The 23,714-nt window shown below is 32.8% G+C and overlaps 1 protein-coding gene across 4 annotated transcripts in view; it reads left to right on the top strand.

Moving 5' to 3' along the window:
* Positions 1-23,714, top strand: part of RANBP17 (RAN binding protein 17) — a 319,506-nt gene that overhangs the window by 35,258 nt on the left and 260,534 nt on the right. For all 4 annotated transcript variants that reach the window (XM_087867811.1, XM_087867812.1, XM_087867810.1 and 1 more), the window contains 3 exons: positions 1,313-1,459; positions 2,080-2,252; positions 4,370-4,563. In XM_087867811.1, the coding sequence (XP_087723937.1) occupies positions 1,313-1,459; positions 2,080-2,252; positions 4,370-4,563 (514 nt within the window). The remainder of the gene's footprint in view (positions 1-1,312; positions 1,460-2,079; positions 2,253-4,369; positions 4,564-23,714) is intronic.

Genomic DNA, 23,714 nt, shown 5'->3' with positions numbered 1-23,714 from the left:
TGAAAGTACGGATTTTGAGAGGTTAAATGATTTAAGGAGATTTATTTGTCTCTTAGTTATTACTAACTTTTGAGGGGACATATTATATCTGTACGTAAAGAAAATGTGCTTGCTCAGTAAGGAGCAATTGATTTTGTAGGTCATTCTCAGGAGTATTTTAGTATTTTGTGTGTTATGCTTTTATTTTCTCTTTTCAATGTTAGCACAATCATGAAATATACATGTTTTGTTGATAAATGGGATTTTACTAATATACTTTAAAATTTTTAGTTAAGTTACTGTCATCAATCAGTATGTGGAAAATAATATGCTAATACCAAATAATTGTCTTAATTGCTTTTCCAACATCCTCATGTTCATGTTTCATGTCTGTAAAAGTTAGTTTGAATATTATATTACTTTAGAATTACAAACGTATTAAAAGACCTATAAATATGAAGTATCTTTTTGTAATTTGTCCTTAATTTGACACTATTTTATATTTTCATAGTGTTCATATGAATGAAATTTCTTAGAAAGTCTTTCAGTATTAAACAGATACTTTTTGAATTCTCTTTCATGCCATCTACAATGCAAAGTGTTTGAACTTTTGTAAAGATAACACTTGTGCCCAGTCTTCAGGGAGCTCTCATAGACAACTAGGGACCTCTTTCTTGGTCTTTCCTTTTAATCTTTCCTTCCTCAAGTTTACCTCTGTATCTTGTAATGCTTCTGTTAAACTTTCTGCCCTACATTGCATTAATTTATTTGAATAACTCTACTTTAGGGACCAGGAGTTGCTTGAGGGCACAGTGTCTATAGGTACTCAATAAATATTTGTTGGATTAAAATAAATTTCTATTTGTGTGCACAAATACCATTTTAACTTCAGTTCAGTTGGTATCACTCTTTTCCAGGGTTTCAAGAACCCATTCTGAGTTTTCATCTTAAATATTTCTCAAGTCTTCTGTTGACTTCTGTTTAAGCCATGGCGCGCGCGCGCGCATACACACACACACACACACACACACGCATGCACACACGCAAATTTTTTGTGTAATACAGTGGGTTCCCAAACATAATTTAGGCATCATGGTGCAAAGCTTCTTCCATATCCTCTACTTTGGATTTCTTATTATGAATCATTGATGACAACATTCAATCCAGCAGGAATCATTTGTTTTGTTTCATTAATAATCTACCCAGTTGATAACAGAGTACCAATGAAAACTGGAAAGCTTAATAAAATACTCCTGGAATTTTATTGATAGGTCATTATCTTGGTTTGTTTTTAAGTATTTTTAAAAACCTTTCTTTTTGTTTTATAATTTAGGGTTTGTCTGATCCAGGTAATTATCATGAATTTTGCCGATTTTTGGCTCGTTTAAAGACAAATTATCAGCTGGGAGAATTAGTTATGGTGAAGGAATATCCTGAAGTTATCAGATTGATTGCTAACTTTACCATTACTAGCCTACAGGTAAATAAAAATATATAATTGATGTTAAACAGTAGATAATTTTAAAACAATTTCTTGGTAAGATTTGGTGGGGACTTTTAATATTTGTTATTGTACTTTGCTAAAAATACTTATTCCAGGGTTTTAGATAAAAGTTCATTGGAACATATTTTATAATAAAAATTTAGAGACTATCTGAATATCTAATAATTGAAGAATGAATTGAGAAGCTATAATAAAATCTTCGTGAAGAAATAAAAACATTTTTTTACAGATTTTTTTGGGAAAAATTCTTTTTATAAGTTTGGGGGAAGGTTTTAAAACCACATTTTCTGCATGATACCAACTCTGAAAAATATTCATGGAAAGAAGATTAGAAGGAAGTACACTAACATTTTAATATTGATCGTCTTTGGGTGGTAGAATAATAAGAGATTGTTGGTTTCTTCTTTATGCCTTTTGGCATTTACAGAATTTGCTACGTTAAATGTTCATTGGCTATATAATTAGAATAAAAGTTAATTTTAAAGTCTGTGTTTAGTAATTTGTCAAAAAAAATCTTTTTAGTAATTTTGTCTTTATAATTCTTATTCTAGGAAGATATACCAATTTTAAATAACATTTGCTTTATTTCTTTGTAGCATTGGGAATTTGCTCCCAACAGTGTTCATTATTTATTAACTCTGTGGCAAAGGATGGTAGCATCAGTGCCTTTTGTGAAATCAACTGAACCCCACTTATTAGACACTTATGCACCAGAAATCACGAAGGCCTTTATCACTTCTCGGTTGGAATCTGTTGCCATAGTTGTGAGGTATTGAAAACTAAATGTTTCTTTTGTGAGGTATTGAAAACTAAATGTTTCTTTTGTGTTTTTACCTTTTGCGTCTTGGAATTTAAAACATTTGAGGTGTAATTTACCTAGTGTAAAATCACCCTTTCTAGTGAACAGGGCTATGAGTTCTGACAAGGGCATACAGTTTAGAACTACCCGTACAGTTAGGATAGAGAATAGTTCCATCAACCCAGAAATTCTTTTGTGTCCCTTGTAGTCAGCCTTTTCCCCACCCTCAGCTTCTGGCAATTACTGATTTGTTTTGTCTTTCTGTAGTTTTTGCCTTTTCAGAATGTTGTGTAGATGAAATCATATGGTATGTTGTCCAGCTTCTTTCACTTAGCACAATGCATTTGAGATTCCTCCATGTTGCATCAGGAGTTCTTAAAATTTATTGCTGAATAATATTTCATTTTATGGATGTATCACAGTTTATCCATTCACCTGTTGATGGACATTTGGGTTGTTTCTTTTTTTGTCAATTATGAATAAAACAGCTGTAAACATTCCTAAACAGATTTTTGTATGAAGATAAGTTTTTATTTCTCTTGGGTAGATACCTTAGGTAGGAGATTTCTGGGTTGAATGTTAAGTATATGTTTTACTTTAAGAGAAAATGCCAAACTATTTTTCAAAGTGGCTGTATCATTTTGCATGCCCCACCAGTAAGGTATGAGAGATCCAGTTGCTCTTTATCCTCATCAGTACTTGATATTGTCAGTTTTTAAAAATTTTAGTCATTCTAGTAGGTGTGTAGTGGTACCTCATTTTGGGTTTAATTTGCATTCCCTTAATGACCAGTAATGTTGAGCATCATTTTACGTGCTTATTTACCATTTGTATTGTTTGGCAAAGTGCCTGTTAAATTTGTTGCCCCCTCTTTTTTAATTGGGTTGTTTATTGAGATTTGAAAGGTCTGTATATTCTGGTCACAAGTCTTTTTATTGTATGTGCTTTTTAAATATTAGCTCTCAGTCCATAGCTTGCCTTTTCATTTCCCTGACAGTCTTTTTCAAAGAGCGGAAGTTTTAAAGTTTAACGAAATCTGATTTATCCTTTATTTTTTCTTCTAAAAGTTTTATAGTTTTAGAATTTACATTTACTTCTCTGATCCATTTTGAGTTAATTTTTGTATATGATAGGAGGTAAGGCTTGAAGTTGGGTTTTTATTTTCTGTTTTTGCTTTTTTGGTTTTTTATGGATGACCAATTATTCCAACACCATTTGCCTAAAAGACTATCTTCTCTATTGCATTGCCTTTATTCTCTTTTCAAAAATTAATTGACCACATCCATGTACTTTCTGGACTCTGTTTTCATTAATCTATGTGTTTCTCCTTCTACCAGTACCTTGTCTTGAATACTGTAGCCTTAATAGCTTTGAAATCAGGTACTATGAGTCTTTTGCCTTGGTTTTCCCTTTTCACAATTGTTTTGGCTCTTTTACTTCCTTTGCTTTTGCATGTAAATTTTAGATTCCTCTTGTCAGTTTCTACCAAAAAATCCTGCTGGAATTTTGACTGGGATTGTTTTCAATTTGTAGATTAATTTTGGGGAAGAATTGACATCTCAGCAGGATCAAGTCTTTAGTCAGTGAGCATGTTTATCTTTTAATTTATTTAGCTCTGTGGTGATTTCTTTCCTCACTGTTGTGTTCAGCCTTGAGATTTTACATATGTTTAATTAGATTTAATTAATTAGATTTTTTCTGGTGCCTTTGGAAGGTGCAGTTTTTTAAATGTCGATTTCCAATTGTTCATGGCTAGTTATATATAGTGTTACAGTTGTATTTTGTATATTGACCCTGTATGCTAGGACCTTGGTAAACTCATCCGTAAGAGGTACTAGCTTTGTGTGTGTGTGTGTGTGTGTGTGTGTGTGTGTGTGTGTGTGTGGTTTCTTTGGGACTTTCGTGTATATAATCATGTTGTCTTCAAACATAGAATTTACATTTACGTTTTATTTCTTACCTTCCAATCTGTTTGTCTTTTGTTTCTTTATCCATGATAGAATTTTTATTTAATATAAAGTTTATTTGTGGTGAATAAAAGCATATCACATTCTAATGTGTGAAAACTTGTTCTTCTATATTTGCAGAGATAATTTAGATGATCCACTGGATGATACTGCTACTGTGTTTCAGCAGCTGGAGCAGTTGTGCACTGTCAGCAGATGCGAATATGAAAAGACATGCACTCTTCTTGTACAGTTGTTTGACCAAAATGCTCAGAATTACCAAAAGCTTCTGCATTCACCTTCTGGGATAACTGTGGACAGGGCAATTCAGGAAGGTCAGTACATTTTATATGACTATCTATGGTATTATGTTGAATTTTAAGTAGCTTCATTAGTCACTTTAATAATTTTGCTGCAAATTATTTTTATGTGTTTTCCCCAAATCCTCATCCTCTAATAAGCCATTAATTTTATTAACCTTCTGCGTATTTTGGTTGCTTGATGGTCAATTTTCAGTCCTTTATAAGATACATGGGAAGTATTTCTCTGGAATCACTATCAAGAAAAGCTGATAATGGTATTTGAGTAGAGTTCATTAACTTGTAACTGTCTTTTAATTAATCAAGTGTCCTTCTTTGGTATAGTTGACTATAAATTCAGAGTCTAGTTTCATCCAATAAAAAACTGTATAAGACCTCATTATGGTTTTGCATTTGTGTATTAGCCTTCACCATGGCTTTGGTTTATTATTATATTTTAATTCCTCAATTTTCTCATTTTTCTTTAATCGTTTATTGAAGGAAGATTTATTTATTGCTCTATGTCCCTTTAAATCCTTTCAGGAACATAGGGAATAAAATTAAATACATTTTTCACATTTAAGAAAAATGAAATGAATATGAGACTGGAACTGGCTGTATATATTTCTAATAGGAGACACTTTAATTATAGTTGAAGAATGTTTTTTTCTTTCTTTTGTTTCTTCCTTTCATCATTTTGGAAAGGGAATGGTAAAGGATGATAGTCACACTGTCAATGATTTCCTGTCTAAACTCTTTCTAAACATTTGTTTAAAGATTTTACATTTACATAGTATCTTCTTAAAATGCCTTTTATTATCTGTTTTCGTTTTCATTTTTTGAGTCCACACATTAAAAAACTGCTGCTGGGCTAGATAGTGGAGTAAGTAGTTAACCTTTACTTCCAGTGTTTTCTCTTATTAAGATCTCATTATTTATAAATTAAATTGAGGAGCGGTATTTTTTGCAGCATTTAGTCTTTTCATGATTGATTTCTACTTTCAGTAGAATTTTGAAAATTATTTAATATTAAATAAATACAAAAGTTTATTTACATATATTGAAACATAGTGACTAGCAATAACAGCACCATCACACAGCTTAAAGAATAGTTCAGTAGGGGTCTTTGCTGTTCCCATTGTTCTCTGTCCATCTCTATCATTCCTGCCAGCAGAAAATACTTGCAATCTTGAATTTTGTGTTTATCAATTGGTGCCTTTTATTATTCATAGTATTACTGCATACACACACAGACACACACACATATATATTCTGAAAATAATGCATGGTTTTACAAATTTCTGAACTCTATACAACTGGAATGAAACTGTATTCCTCTACAACTTACTTTACTTTTTTTTCCTCTCAGTATTGCATTTATGAGAGTCTGTGTTGATGCTATGGCTATAATTCCTTCATTTGCACTGCCGCTGTTCTCTGTCGTTTCAACATACCAAATTTATTTATGCATTTTCTTGTCAGTAGGTATTTGTGGTTTTTTCTGTTTTTTGCTAATACAGCGAGTGCTGCTGTAAGGATTGTTGTATATACCTATTACATAGTTTCAGTAGATGCTGCCAAAGCAGTTTACAGAGTGATTTACTACTTTACATCCCACCCACCCTGATCTAGATCTTTGCCAACAGCACATAATGTTAGACCTAAATTTTTACTAGTTGAGGTAATAAACCTCATGGGTATTTTAGTTTTTATTCCCATAATTATTAATGAAGTTTCATATTGTCTTATGTTTGTTGACTCTTGTGTCATTATCAGTGATATGTATATTCATGATTTTTGTTCATTTTCTCCTCACCATTTGGATTATGAGTTTTTCTCTTACTGATTGAGTTCTTTGTGTATTTTTGACACTAATCCTTTAGTTATTTGAATTGTAAATATTGTCCCCAAGTTTGTGATCTGTCTTTACATATCACTTTAATGTGTCTTTTCTCTTAGTTATTTTTCATACCAAACTTTATTTGAATTAATTCACCTAATCTTTTTAAAGAAGTAATATATGCACATCGTCTAGAAAAAAGAAATTAAAATGTGTTCTGTTTCGGTTCTGTGATCTGTCCTCTTGTTCTTCACTCTAAGTAGCAATTCTTACTAGTTTTGCATATATTTTCAAAGTTTCTGTATGCATATACAAACAATTATGAATTTATAAATTCTTATCCCCCTTTATTTACTTTGGATGTGGCGTACCCCCCTTAATGTTCTGTTCCTGCCTTTTTTTTTTCATTTAGCAATTTATTTTGTAGCTATTTTCAAGTCAGTATACAGAGAATTCTTATTTTTTCATAGATGCATCATATTTTATTTTTTGAATATATTGTATCATAATTTATTTAACCATTCCATCCACCACTGAAAATCATTTGAGTTGTCATCATCAGCTATTAAAATTAATTCCATATAGATTAATGATATATATATATATATATATGTCATTTTACATGTCTGCAAGTATATATGCATAAGATAAATTTCCTGAGCAGAATTACTGTTGGGGAAAGGATAAATGTATTTATTGCTTTTATAGATGCTGCCAAATTACTCTTGGTAAGGACTATGTCAATTTACCTGTCCATCAGCTCTATGGGAGCGTTTCCATATTGCCTTCACAGGATAAATTCCATATTGCCTTCAACCTTTTGAATTCTTAGCAATGCTGTAGGTGAAAAATGGTTTCTCAGTATAATTTAACATTCACATATCATCAGTCCAGTTAGGCATTGCTTAAATTTATCTAAAAGCTATTTAGTCATCTCTTTCTGTAATGACCTGTTCATTTCTTTGCTCTTTTTTTTTTATTGGGTTGTTGATCTTTTTCTCATTTTTTTTTAAGAGCTCTTTGTATTTTAGAAAAATGAACTCCTTGTCTCTGATGAGAGTTGCAAGTATCTTTTTCTTTTCTTTCTTTTTTTTTTTTTTGAGTGTGTAGTTTGATGGATTTAGAAGTTATTCACAGCCATGTAACTATCACCACATTCAAGACAGAGAACACTTCCTTCACCCCAAATAATTTCCTCGTGCTCTTTGATCCCTTTCCCTGTCTCCTGACCCAGGAACCACTGTTTTTGTCACTGTGGTTTGTCTCTTTTAGATTTCTTTATAAACGGAATCATACAATAAGCAGTATTTTGTGTTTGACTTTGCATAGCATAATGTTTTTGACATTCAAAAATATCGTGTATATTAATACTTTGTTCCTTTTTATTGCTGCATAGTATTCCATAGTATGACTTTACCATACTTTCTCTATCTAGTCACTGAGTGATGGGCATTTGAGTTCCACTTTTAGTTTTGGGTCTATTATGAATAATGGTGCTATGAACATTTGCAGACAAGTCTTCGTATCTACTTAAATTTTTATTTCTCATGGGTAAATACCTAAGACAGATTGCTGGGTCATTTGAAAAATGTATGTTTAAAATTATAGGATACTGTTATACTGTTTTACAAAGCGTACCATTTTTCGTTCTCATTAACAATGTATGAGAGTTTCATTTGCTCCACTTCTTCATCATGATTTGATATTGTCTTTTAACTTTAGCCATTCTACTGGTATCTAATAATAGTGTCTCATTGTGGTTATAATTTGCATTTCCCTGATAATTTGCCCATTCATATATCTTCTTTTGTGAAATGTTTGTTCACATTTTTGCCCATTTTTAAATTGGGTTGTTCTTTTACACATATTCTTATTGGAATTGTAAGAGTGTTTTATATATTCTGTATATAATCTCTCTTTCACATATATGTTTGCAAGTATTTTCTCCCTTCCTGTGGTGTATCTTCTTAACTATCTTTTGAAAAGCAGAAGTTTTAAATTTTGATGGACCTACCTTTTCAATTTTTCTTTATGGCTTATGCTTTTTGTATTTAAGAAATCTACCACCCAAGTCACAGAGATGATGTTTATATTTTCTTTTAGAAGTCTAGTAGTTTTTAGCTATTATGTTTAAGTCGGAACCACTTAGGGTTAATTTTTGTGGATAGTGTGAGTTAACGGTAAGTCCCCCTCTCCAACCCATACAGTTACAGTTGTTCTAGCACCATTTGCTGAAACAGCTATCTTTTTCCCTGTTGAATTATTGTAACACCTTTGTCAAAATCAATTGATTATAAAGGGTTTATTACCAGACTCTGTTCTGTACCATTGATCTATATGTCCTTCCTTATGTTAGTGTCATACTGCCTTGGTTACTGTAACTTTGTTAAGTCTTGAAATCACGTAATCTAAGTACTCCCATCTCATTCTTCTTTCTCAAAATGGTTGTGTCTGTTCTAGGTCTTTTGCCTTTCTATATTAATTTTAGCATCAGCTTGTTATTTCTTTAAAAAAAAATCTCACTAGAATTTTGATTGGGATTGCCTCAATCTATGCATCCATTTAGGCAATCTTAACAATATTGAGTCTTCCAGTCCATGACATGGTATATTGCTCCACTTATATAGTTGTCCCTTAATTTTCTTTGCAATGTTTTATTGCTTTCAGTGCACAGGTATTAAAAATGTTTCACTAAATTTATTACTATATGTTTTTGATGCTGTTGTAAATTTTATAATTATTCTCTGCTACTCTATAAAACCAGAATTGGTTTTTATCTTTGTGTCCTACGATTTTGCTAAATTTACTTATTCTCATAGCTTTTTTGTGGATTCTTTTGGATTGTTATATATGACATGTCATCTGCAAATAAAGACATTTTAATGTCTTGTCTTCATGCCTTTTATTTCTTTTTCTTGCCTTATTCCAGTGGTAGGACCTCCAGTATAATGTTGAATATAGGTGGTGAGAGTGGATAGTCTGGCCTTGTTTCTGTTTGTACATATAAAGCATTGAGCCTTTCACATTGATGTAGGATGTTATCTGTAGGTTTTTTAAAGGATGTTCATAATAAATTTGAGGAAGTTCCCTTCTATTCCTCTGGCTATTTATAATGAATGGGTATTGATTTTTTTTTTTTTAATGCTTTTTATCCACCTATTCAAATGACCGATTTTTTTTCTTTTTTTACTAATATAGTGAATTACATTGATTGATTTTTCTGTGTTAAACCAGCTTTACATTCCCAGGATAAATCCTACTTGGTTATGATATAGTGTTCATTTATATAGGATTAGATTCAGTTTGCAAAAAAAATTATTATTTTATATTGATGTTCATGAAGGATATTTGTCTATAGTTTTATTTTCTTGTGATGCCTTTGCCTGGTTTTGGTAACAGGGTAATACTAGTCTCATAAAATGAGTCAGGAAGTGATTCCTCTTCTTTCTTTATCTTCTGAAAGAGTTTGTGGAGTATGAGTATTATTTCTTTCTTAAGAGTTTTATAGAATGCACTGGCAAGGTCAGTGGGCCTAAAGGGTTTAGAATTACAAATTCGATTTCTTCAATTGATATAGGACTATTTAAATTTTCTGTTTCTCCTGGGCTTAAATTTAGTCATTTGTATCTTTCAAGGAATTTGTCCTGTTTTTAAATTTATTGGAATAAAGTTATTTCTAATATTCTGTTATTCTTTACTGTCTGTAGGATCTGAAATGATGGTTTTTGTTTTTGTTTTTTTTAAGCTGAAGCATACTTGGCATACAACATTATTAGTTTCAGGTATCCAACATAATGATTTGATATTTGTATATATTGCAAAATGATCATCACAGTAAGTATAGTTAACTAACATCTGTCACCATGCATAGTTGTGAAATGATTTTCTTCTTGTGATGAGAACTTTAAATATCTTCCCTCTTAGCAATTTTCATATATGCAGTACGGTATTAACGATAGTCACCATGCTGTATATAATATTCCCATGACTTAGTTTTCAACTGAAAGTTTTTAATTTTTGACCCCGTTCACACATTTTTACCCACCTACCACTCATTCTTGATATTTACAGTTGTTGCCTTTTTTTCTTTTCTCCTGATTGACCCCAATTAGATATTTATCAATTTTGTTAATCTTTTCAAAGAACCAGCTTTTAGTTTCATTGATTTTTTTTGTTTGTTCATTTTTTTATTTCATAAGTTATTTTAGCTTTATAATTTTCTGCTATATACTATTGATTTTATTCCATCTTTTTCCTCCCTGATTTTAGAGATTCCACATCTTTGAGTTTTAGATTTTTGTATCTTTTTAATAGAAACATTTGAAGTTATGAATTTCATTGTTAAGCATTGTTTTAGCTGCATCTCATGAAATTGGTTGTTTTATTTTTAGATTCTCTTAGTTAAAAATACTTTCTAATCTGTGTTTTTTTGTTTATTTATGGAATTTGAAGTATATGCTTTTTATTTCCAAGTATTTGGGGTTTTCTTAGTTGTCTTATTGTTGCTGATTTCTAATTTAATTCCACCTTGGTCAAATATTATCTTGTAGGATTTCAAACTTCTAAAATTTATTGAGACTTGTTTTATGACCTAGCATATGGTGTATCCTGGTAAACATACCATGTACACTTGAAAAGAATATGTATTTTACCATTTGGGAATAGCAGTTTGTAAATAGAAATTAAGTCAAGATTATTAGTAACATTGTTCAGGTAGTTTTTGTCTTTACTGATTTTGTCTTTTGTTTTGGTCTATTTCTACTATTTATTCAGAGAGCTGTTATAGTCTCCAGATAGAATTGTGGAATTGTCTCAGCTACTTTTAATTGTCAATTTTTGCTTCATATAGATATCTATAATTGCTTTGTCTTTCCTATTAATTAAAATCTTTCATCTTGAAATCAGTCTTATCTGATATTCCTAAAGTCAGTGCCTTCTTATGCCTTCTGTTTATACAGTATATCCCTCTCCATGCATTTACATCCAGTCTGTCTGTGTCTTGATATTTGAAGTACATCTATCTTAGAAAGTATATAGTTCTTTCTTTTTTAAAAACCTATTCTGACCATCCTGTCCTTTGATTGGAATGTTTAGTCCATTAACTAAGTGAGGTGGAGGAGGACTGCCAACTCAATACCATGTGAACTATTTCCTTAGAATAAGGTTCTTCATATCACACTGGTAGTCTTTATTAAGGCCACAAACCATGTGAGGTCTGACTTGAGGGTTTTTTCCTCCACTCTACCTAATGTTAAAGTCAAGTCAGACAAGTTTCTCTGTTATCTTTCTCTGCCAGGGGCAGGTTTTTCCCCCCTCCAGTTCATTTTTTTTTTTTTTTTTCCACTAAGGGTGTAACTGTGTCTCATCTTTTGTTGGGGTCCTTACATTGGATATGCCCTAGGCTTTGTCCTTTGTCTCTCAAGGAGAAACTCAAGTTCTCTAGTTGTTTCCATGATTTTAGCCCTCACGTCATTTTGGCCTTTGAGGATTTATTTTACCTTCTTATCAGCTCAGTAGTTCATTTGGTGTCTTTGTGCAGATGCACCATAGTGGAGTGCACAGATTGGTGAGTAGAGCACAGGCTGGATTCTCATCCCTCCTTGTCTTTTCCATTAGGTATCTTTTTGTAGCTATGCGGTTGCCCTGTAAGCCTGTGTTTTAGTATTTTTAAAAGGTTTTTGTTTTTTTTTTGTTTTTGTTTTTTTTTTGTCTAATGACTCAGTGGCATCCCATATAGTATCTTTTCAGATTTGTTTTCTACATTAACTCAGGTTATGTTATGGCCAGCTGCCTGTAAAATCACATTTTTCTTTTTGGCATATATCCCAAGTAGTGTTTGCTCCTTTTTAATAGTAAAGAATTGGTAGTAGCTTTCACTTCTTTGTGGTCAGCTTGATGCTCTGAAAGGCTTTTCAGATGCAAAACAGTCAACTCCTGGATAAACTTTTTAATGCATTGCTGGCCTTGAAATAAGTACATGAAATTTCTGAGGTTCCCTCACCTCCCTTCTGCTACTCTCCACTCCTCTGTCCACTCCCCCACCTCTTCTGACTACTTTTCCCTCACAAGAATTAACTTTAACCAGAATGGGACTAGTCGACAGCAAACAAGGGCAAAAGGCAATATTGCTTCCAAAGGCAAATTATCAATATCAGTGATTAAATTGGTGGCAAAGCCCTAGGCCTGTAGCAAGGTATGTGTACTGAACTTGAGATTCATATATTAAGTTGGACCCTTGAAAGGGAATAAAGTGGTCCCAAAATGCTAGAGCCTCTTGGCTTCCAGCAAAAAAGTAAATTAAAACCTTCTCTGATGAATAGCAACCATGATGAATAGCAACCATAATTTAGGGCCTTGAGAATCCTGCAGATTCACATCAACCAAATGAGTGTTCATAATTTTAAAAATAACAAGTACACAAATAATGAAACAAGATGTCATCAATGAGCACTAACAGAAACAGTAAATTACCTATTTGACTTAGACCTTCCCAAGGACTTAAGATAATAGAATTGGATGGGAATAGAAAATAATTATGTGTGAAATGTTTAAAGAAATAAAAAAATAGAATCGCAAATGAGCAAACAAGAGTATGACAGATGGCCAAGGCAGATCAAAGAAGACTCAGGTAAAACTTTTAATATTGAAGAAAAAGTTTTGTTATCTAAAATTTAATGGATGTGTTAAACAGTAAATTAGACCTAGCTAAGAAAAGAATTAGCTAATCGGCAGTTAGGTTTGAAGAAATTTTCAAGAATGTGGAGAAACAAGGAAGTGAGAATATTAAAAAAGAAGTTAAAGGATGGGATGAGACGTCAGGGTATCAAATGAATCCTAGGAAAACAGAATAGAGAAGATGGAACGGAGGCAATAACTGAAGATACTCTATTTGAGAATTTTTGGAATTAATGGAAGACATGAATCCATTGATACAGCAAGCCCAACATATACCAGTCAAAAAAAATTTTTTTTAGTCATACTATGTAGTCCCAAAGACAGATTATCTCCAAAGCAGCTTGAGGAGTATAAAATAAACTGATAAACTCACTTCTCAACAGTAAAAATGTAAGCCAGAGGGTGGTTAGAATATTATTTTTTACAAATGGAGCCAAAATAACATAATATGTGTCACCAAAGGTATCTTTCAAGAACAAAGATGAACAAAAGACATTTTCAGACAAGCAAAACCAGAATGTTTTCTACCAGTAGATCTCTTCTGAGATTCTTCATTAAAAGTTTTCATTAACAAAATGAAAAGGTAACCTACCCAATGGGAGAAAATATTTGCAAACAGATATATCTGATGAAAGGTTAATATCCAAAATATGGAAAGAACTCCTACAACTCAGCAACAGCAGGTACATCAAAAAGTGCTCAACATCACTAGTCATCAGGGAAATGGAAATCAAAACCACAATGAAAGCACCTCACACCTGTTAGAATGACTTTTATCTAAAAGACAAGAGAAAACAAGCGTTGGCAAAGATGTAGAGAGAAGGGAAGCCTCATTCACTGTTGGTGGGAATGTAAATTGGTGTAGCCACTATGGAAAACAGTATGGAAGTTCCTCATAAAATTAAAGATAGAGCTACCATAATATCCAGCAATTCTACCTCTCTGTTTTTATTCAGAGAAAACAAAAACACTAATTTGAAAAGATATCTACACCCCCATGTTCATTGCAGCTTTATTTACAATAGCCAAGACATGGGCTCAATCTAAATGTCCACTGATGGATGAATGGAGAAAGAAAATGGTGTGTGTGTGTGTGTGTGTGTGTGCACGCGCACGTGTGTATAATGGAATATTATTCAGCCATAAAAAAGAATGAAATCTTGCCATGTGTGACAATAAAGATGGACCCTTAGGACATTATGCTAAGTGAAATAAGTCGGACAGAGAAAGACTAATACCATATGATCTCACTTATATGTAGAATCTGAAAGTAAAAACTAACAAAAACTGAGCTCACAGATACAGAGAACAGATTGGTGGTTACCAGAGGAGGGGAGTGGGGGGTGGGTAAAATGGGTAAAGGTGGTCAAAAGGCATAAACTTCCACTTATAAAATAAATAAGTCATGGGGATGTAACGCACAGTGTGGTGACTATAGTTAATAGTACTGTATTGTATATTTGAAAGTTGTTGAGGGAATAAATACTAAAAGTCCTTACCATAAAAAAGTTGGTGACTATGTGAAGTGATGAATTTAACTGGACTTATTGTGGTGATCATTTCCTAATATATACAAATATCAAATCATTATATTTTACACTTGAAACTAATATAATGTTATATGTGAATTGCATGTCAGTTTTAAAAAGTTGAAGTATTTGCATATAAAACAAGTCTCAACAGATTTCAGTCACATGGCATCAGAGTGTCCACATTCTTACCAATTTGCAATTAAACTAAATTGCAGAAATAATAATAAATGAACCTATACAGTTGGGTATTTTAGAAACATACTTAGCACATGAGATACCATTTTACTCCCAGTAGGTTGGCAAAAATCTTACAGGAGAATGTAGATCAAAGGGGATTCTTATACACTTGTGGTAGGAATATAAAACAAATCAACTAGAAATGTAATGGAAATCAATTTGATGGTATTTTGTAAAGTGGAGCATTTGAATCCCTGCTGACCTGGCACTTCCAGTCTTAGGAATGTCCTTTTGAAAATCTCTTCTCCACAAGTGGTATGAGACTGAATGTTCATAGTCTACTTGTTCCTAAAGGCACAAAGTGGAAACAGCTCAAATACCCATAAACGTGAAAATGGGTAAACAGATCATAACATGGTTGTATAATACAGTATTCCATAACAATAAAAATGAATGAAGTACAGGTACACTTATGATGAATGTCAGAGATATGATAGCTGGTGAAGTAATGCCATTTTCAGGAAACTCTATGTAGTATGAAACACTTAATAAAGTCCCAAAACAAATGAGACTAAAAATATATTGTTTAGGACATAGGCGTAGGTGATAAAATGAAAAAAAATTTCAAGAGAATAGTAAGCACCAAATACAGGATCATGGTTACCTCTAGGGTGGCAGATAAGGGGATGTTAGAGGAAGGGTAGCCTTGGTTCTTAAGTTGGATAGGGGATTAAACAGGTGTTTGTTTTATTACACTTGGTATCCATTACACATAGCTTCATATATGTATTAAATATTACCTTACAATGTAAAAAGTGAAAAGATTCAGTTATAAAATAATACTTGTTTTCCTACAAAAGGGTACTGAGTGAAAGTTTAGCTGTTCTGAGATACACAAATGGAATTAACTTCAGTGTAGTAATTTATGATATTAAGTAGGTCTATCGAATAAATTAAGTCAGATCTGATTCTTGATTAATATAAATTCAAGGAGTTTTTATAGTTGGATGTACTATGTAGTTTTAATAACCTTTCAGTCTCTAATGCCCAATACATAGAAAATTTTTAACATTTGTTTTCCTTACCTTTTTTTTTTTTTTGTCATTGGGAAGGAATCTGCCTTTTAAAGATATCTGTGTTCTACTTAAGAATGATTGCTTTATACAAAAAGTGCTTAATGTGGCTCTAGTTTATACCACCATATGTAGCAGTATTCAATTTCTTTTGTGCAGACTAAACACTTCAGTTAGTGTTGAACAAAGAAAATTATATGCTCTCGTTATGTGTGCTTTAATTTAGATGCTTAATGGCTTTTAATGTTACAAAATAAGTTTATTATTATATTATGATCTCATTTGTATTATATTGTCTTGCTCTTCCATATTTGTGGTGATATGGTCATGGTTTACGAAAACAATAATCCCTAAGAAATAGGTCATTAACAGTAGTTAACGATTACTTGTGATCTATGGTAATGACTGATTTCTTTGGGATTATTGCAGTTATAAACCATAATTACAGATTATTACAGCAATAATTATTTTGTTAAAGGAAAAAATGTTCTGTGCTTGAACAGCTGCTAAAACAAGTGCCCTGAACATTTCAGAATAAATAGAAAAATGGAAAATTATAATGGAAATTTAGTCTCATTATAAAGATGAGATTCAGAACAAATTTATAGATGGTGAAACTCATGTATTGGATGTTTTAAATTTCTAAATGTAATTTCGATTTATGGATTTACATTGTTCTTTAAACTTTGTGGACAAAATTCTGTAACCAAAGTAACATTTATTATTTTGAATATTGTCAGTCTAAAATTGTTGAGATTTAGGGAAAGGATGTGTATGAGGAATATTATTTTCTCATATTATGTCTCATTCAATTAAATATGAAAATTATCTTTGATGGTTTAATAATAATGCCTTTATATTCCAATGTTGATTTCTAACACTAATCCTAATTGATTCAGTCAGTGGTGGTTAAGTTTCTAAGGGTTAAGAATGCCTGCTTTTTGTTTCTTGTATGATAGAAGTCAGTGCTTTCTAAAACAAGGAGAGTAAGTATTCTATTTCTTCTCTGAAAAAAACAAACTTCCATTCAGAATTTACCATAATTTCAGAAAAAAATACTTACAATTGATCCCATGTTATTTTTGCATAGCATTTTTTGATATATAAACCTTAATTTCGGAGTCACAGAATAAAAGGAATTAAACAATAAAAAATTTAAATTTAAGAAACTCATGTCTTATATTTAGTATCTTTTATCTTTCTATTATTGGACAGTGATACTCATCAGCTGCGCTGAGAAAATCATTTTTCTCCTTTATCTGTCTCTCAGTCCTTTGGGCATGGGGTCTCTCCCTTCTCACCCTATCCCATACATACCCATATTTAGTTATAGCCCTGTGGCAGAACATGACACATAGAAAGGCACATGCTTTTCTACATGTGTTTTACTTGGAAATTTTTTTTCACTTTACAGTTTTTTGCTTTGTTTTACAAACAGCATCAAGAAAATATATACGGCTAATGATAACTAGCTCTAATTGCAACATGCCTCTGATAGAGATGAAAGAACTTAAAAATTTTTAAATATTGTGACTTAATTTTCATGAGCAACTTTTAACGTGAGGCTTATAGTGAACATATAAAAGTAACATTGGTATGTTTTGGTTTTCATAGGTTTGTTGTAGAAGAACTAAAAAGGGGATGGCTATTTTATATTAATAGTAATAGTAATAAAAGTCAACATTTAGTGAGCACTTGTAGGAAGCATTATTATGAGTACTTTACATGCAAAATACTATTTAGTGCTTGTCACAAGCCTGTGAGCCAGGTATAATTATCACCCTCATATTTATAAATAAGAGAATTAAAAACAAGAGAAATTAAATAAATAGCATTGTTAATAGTAACAGGATTTGGACCAAGCCCATCCTCTTGGTAGCTAAATTGTACTGCCTCTATTTTTTTTTAATATTGATATTTCAACAGAGAAATATAAAAATTACATGCATGGTGAATTTTTTGACTGTTTTTCAAGTAGGCTTGTTTTTATCAAGAGCTAGTAGGCAAACGTTTCTATGTTTACATTAGTGATAAACCGCCAAAATAAGTTTTCTTATCTTAAATTCAGCTATTCAACACGTACTCATTTCATGTGTCACGTATACTTGGTTTTATTGTGGGTGGTTTGGGAATCAAAGGAAGTATAAGAGACATGATCCCAAAGGTAGATGCAATCTCATCTGTGGTCAAAACTTGGGAGACAGAGAAAAATTCTGGATTGGGAATTAAAATGTGTTAAATAAACACTTGAGAGATTCTTGGATCATTAGATATTGTTGGATCATCCAGGTTTGTCCAGCTAATTGACAGCTAGGCTGTTTGAGAGTTCCCTTTCATCCATCTTGGGAGGTAGTGGTATGTATCTCGTCATGGTATGAGAATGGGCTCTTGGAACTCCATTGCCTATATTGGAATCATAGCTCTGCAGTTTTCAATAGGAACATTTGTGACATTAAATGAATGTAAATATAGGTAATAGATACAATGCTTGGAATAATACCTAGTGCATAGAAAATATCATATAAATGTTTGCTGTTATTTTTAGTAATAGTCAAGCTTGCTTTAAGAAAAAACAGTATCTAAAAATCTAATTGATAAAACGTATAAAGAAGGTTATTATTTAAAAAGGTTATTATTTACCTTTAAATAATGTTTTTCATCTTGAAAATTTGCAGTATGATATTTTTTAAGTAATGACTCCCATTGGCCAGGTAAATTATTACATGCATTCACCAAAAATTGTACTTGTGGTGTTTCAGATTCACATCCATTACTCAAAATGTGTATGTCCTACGCACAGTTGCAGCATAATCTATTAATAATGACCTCTGTAAGATTCTGAGAAATACAGTCAAATCTTCTTCAGTATTTATGTTCTATAAAGTTGGGGTGAACACTGAATTAGATTAAACTATTGTTTCTAGGGTGAATACAGGTTAGATTCCTGCAGCCCCCAGTCACAACATTTTCATTGACTGATGAACATATAACCTTGTTTTATATGTGTTTCTGTTTAAAGACACCGTTGTTTACTGTGTATTATTGATTCATTAACATTGAACTCAATAGCCAACATCCCTAACACTCATGCCTGGATGAAGCTTATCTAACACACATATTTTCTCTATGGGGTACATAACAGCCTTTTTTTCATGTAGGAACACCTTGCAGCACTTTACTATTCTTGGGGAGTATTTTAAACAGTAAAATCACCAACAGAAAGCACAAAAGTACAAAAAAAAAAAAAATGGAGCACCAAAAAGACCATGAAAGAATACTTGTTTATAGTATGAAAGATGAAACAAGCAGAGTGTTGCTTTGTTCTACCTACGTTTGGAAGGTACTCATTGGGCTAGTCAGATTATTTTGTTGTTGTGCACCTACACATGAATGGTCACAAGTATTTCTGGAGGTACAAATAAATTTTACCAAGTAGACGAATTTTCAGTAGGAGAATCTGCAAATAATGAGGATAGACTTCATCACATCTTGTGCTCAGTATGCTTTGAGAAGAAGTTGGTTTTGTTTTATTTAAGCAATAATATAATTACCATTAACATTCATTTTTAGTAATGACTCTACTAACTTTTTCTTGCCTATTTCATGCTCTCTTTTCTATGTAATGATTTCTTAATCCAGTAACCTGTGTCTTTTGATAACTTACTATGTGCCAGGCACTGCTTTAGGCCCTGGAGATGCAATAGACAACCAAATAAAAAATAACAGCTGTCATGCAGTTGATATTCTATTGGAATAGAAAGGTAACAAAGTAAGATAAATAAGTTAAATTTATATTATATTTGAAAGTGATAAGTACTAAAATTAAAAAAAAAACAAGCAGGAAAGGGGGATATGAAATGTTGACAGATTATGTTCTTGTTCTCTCTTACCAAAACTTAGTAATAAGCTTTCAAATAACAATCATTTTATTATCTCTCAGTGTTCTCTGGGATTCATAAATCTCAGCTGGATGATTCTCATTTGGGATCTTTCAGGCATTGTAATCAGATGACAGCTGGTGCTGAAGTCACCTGAGTATTTACTCACAAGTCTGGTATCTGGACTGGAATGTTCGATGAATGGGCTCTCGATGGGCATTTCTCTGCATTGCTAGCTTGGGCCTCCATAGTATGATAGTCTCAGGGTGTGTGTTCTTCTTACATGGTGATTGGCTTCCCCAGAGTGAACATTTTCCTAAGAGACTGAAAGAAACTGCCAGTGCTCTTAAAGGCTAAGCCCAGTACTGGAATGATATCACTTCCACCATATTCTGTTGGTCAGAGCATTTACAATCCAGGCCACACTTAGAAAGGTTTGGAAGAATAGACTCTACTTTTTGATGGCTTGTGCATACATGGAGGGAAGGAATTGTTGATGGTTATCTGGTAGTCATGCTTCCTACTCTACATGTTGAGAATTGATAGGATAGCCATGGAAGGCCTTACTGAAAAGGTGAATCCAAAGTAAGACTGGTCAGCATGGTTGTATCTTTCTCCAGTTATAAATTAAATTGTCTGAGTGTAGGCAAAGACTAGGTGAGGAATTGGATTTAAACAATTATGGTTGTGTAAGATGAGTATGTCAGAGCAAGAGAAGAATTGAAGTGGTGTGCAATGCAGAGATTATAACGATTGAGGATTGAGCATAGAACTGAAGCTAGCTCAGCAGGATAGAGAAGACATTAAGCTTGTAAGAGACTGAAGAAATGGCAGATCCGAAAAAACTATTAGTACTAGTAAGAGATTAACAAAGTTGCAGGATACAGAGTCAATAAAAATCAACGGTATGTTTATATATTGCCAATTAATAAAAATGAAGTTCAGTTCACTTAAAATAGCATCAAAAAGAATAAAATACTTAGGTGTAAGTTTAAAAAAAGAAGCATAAGACTTATATACTGACCACTATAAACCATTGTTGAAAGAAATTAGAGATCTACTATGTGGAAAGACACCTATGGTCATGGATCAGAAGACTTAATATTGGTAAGATGGCAGTACTCCCCAAATTGACCTACAGGTTCTGCACAATCTCTGTTAAAATCCCAGCTGGCTTCTTTGCAGGAATTGGCACACTGATCCTGAAATTCATAAGGAAATCCAGGAGACCCAGAATATTCAAAATAAGCTTGAAAAAGAATGAAGTTTAAAGATTCACACTTTCTGATTTCAAAATTTATTAAAAAGCAACAGTAATTGAGACTGTGGAATTGGCATGAAGATAGACATTAGATCAGTAAGTCCAGGAAATCCTCCAATTTATAATCAGTTGCTCTTTGACAAGAGTGGCAAGACAATACAATGACGAAAGTATAGTCTTTTTGACAAATAATGCTGAGACAATTGGATACCACATGCAAAGAACGAAGTTGAACCACTGTCTCCCACCATACACAAAAATTAAGTCAAGATGAATCATAGACCTAAATGTAAGAGTTAAAACTATGAAACTCAGAAGAAAACATAGGAGTAGATCTTCATGACTTTGGGTTAGGCAATCGTTTCTTAGATATGCACCAAAAGCTAAAGTGACAAAAGAAAAATTCAAAATTTGGACTACATCAGTTAAAAATCTTAGACTACTTCAAAGGATACTATCAGGAAAGTGAAAATACAACCCAGAAAATGGGAGGAAGTATTTGCAAATTATATATCTGATAAGGGACTTGCATCTACAATAAATAAAGAACTCTTATAGCTCACTAATAAACACAACTCAGTTAAAAATGAGCGGAGAAGGGGTGCCTGGGTGGCTCAGTTGGTTAAGCGTCCAACTCTTGGTTTTGGTTCAGGTCCTGATCTCAGGGTTGTGGGATTGAGCCCACGTTGGGCTGCGCACTGAGTGCAGGGTCTGCTTGAGATTCTCTTTCCCTCTCCTTCTCCCTCCTGCTCCGCCCCCCTCCCTGCTTGTGCACTCTCTATTTCTCTCTCTCTCTCTCTAATAAATAAATAAATCTTAAAAACGAGCAAAGGATTTGAATAGAATTTCTCCAAAGAAGGTATTAAATGGCCAGTAAGCATATGTGAGAATGGTCAATGCCATTAGTCATCAGGGAAAAACATGTCATAATTACAAGATACCACTTCACACTCACTAGGATAGATATAGTAAAAAAGACAGATAATGACAAATGTTGACAAGGATTTGGACCTTCATATATTGCTGGTGGGAATGTAAAGTGGTACAGCTGCTTTGGAAAGCAGTTTGGCCCTTCCTCAAAAATGTTAAAAATCTAGGTATCATATGACTCAGTAATTCCAATTCTAGATATTTCCAAGAGAAATTAAAACATATCCACATAAAAACTGCACAAATATTCATAGCAGTATTATTTTAAGTTTTTATTTAAATTCCAGTTAGTTAACATACAGTATAATATTAATTTTAGGTGTACAATATAGTGATTGAACACCTCCCCATACAGCACCCAGTGCTCATCACAAGTGCACTCCTTAATCCCTATCACCTATTTTAACTCCTCCCCCCGCCCACCACCCCTCTGGTAACCATCAGTTTGTTCTCTATACTTAAGAGTCTGTTTCTTGGTTTGCCTCTCTTTCCCCCCTCCCTTTGCTCATTTGTTTTGTTTCTTAAATTCCACATATGAGTGAAATCATGGTATTTGTGTGACTGACTTATTTCACTTAGCATAATGCTCTTCTAGCTCCATCCATGTCATTGCAAATGGCAAGATTTCATTCTTTTTATAGCTAAGTAATATTCTACCATATATATATATATATATATATATATATATATATATATATATATATATATATACACACACACACACACACCATGTCTTCTTATTCATTCATCAGTTAGTAGACACTTGGGCTGTTTCTGTAAGTAGCAGCGTTATTTTTAACACCAATATGTAGAAACAACCCAAATGCCCATCAGCTGATGAATAGATAAATAAAATGTGTTATGTCCAACAATGGAATTTCTTTTTAATATAGTTGACACACAGTGTTCCATTAGTTTCAGGTATACAGCGTAGTAATTCAACTTCTCTATACCTATGGTATCCTTACCACAAGTGTAGTTACCATCTGTCATCATACAATGCTATTGTAGTTCATTGACTATAATCCCTATACTGTGCCTTTTATTCCCATGACTTACTCATTCCATAACTGGAAACTCGTATTTCCCCCTCTCCTTCACCCGTTTTGCCTATCCTCCCCATCCTCCTCCCCACTGGCAACTATCAATTCAAACAATAGAATGGTTTTTTGGCTATAAAAAATGAAGTACAAATATAAACTACAGCAGGGATGATCCTTAAGCACATTATGCTAAGTAAAAGAAGACAGTTACAAAGACCACATGTTAAATGATTCTATTCAGATGAAATGTCCAGAATGGGAAAAATCTGAAGAGACATAAAGTAGATTAGTAGTTGCTTGGGGCTGGAGGGTGGGGTTAAGAGGTATGGAGTGGAATTTCTTTTGGGAGAGATTGAAATGTTCTAAAATTAGGTCTCGGTGGTGGTTGTACAACCCTGTGAATTTATTAAAAAAAACATTGAGTTATATACTTTAAGTGGGTAAATTGTATGGTATGTGAATTATATTTCAGTAACGTTGTTAGAAAAAGACAGTGCTAGGTTTATGTGTTGGAGATTCCCAGTGGAATGAAGGATTGTTGGAGTTGGGATTCATCTTTGTACATATTGAAATTACTGCTGATTATGATTGAAATACTATTGGAAAGAGTGACAGCAAGCCTGGAACAAACATCTTCAAAAAATAAGGGAAAATAACCTGAGGGAGAGTAGATTATTGCAACCAGAAAGGGATTTGGTAGTATAGTTTGATGACAGAAGATGTAAAGCTGAGTGATTTTATGATGGAGAAGCAGTATGTTTTGGAAGTGGAAATGAGG

This window comes from Ursus americanus, chromosome 15, assembly GCF_024610735.1.
Source record: "Ursus americanus isolate L20-20 chromosome 15, mUrsAme1.1.p, whole genome shotgun sequence".
Classification (NCBI taxonomy): Eukaryota; Metazoa; Chordata; class Mammalia; order Carnivora; family Ursidae; genus Ursus; species Ursus americanus.
Note: the sequence above shows the minus strand (reverse complement) of the source record. Positions and strands in the feature narration are given on the sequence as shown.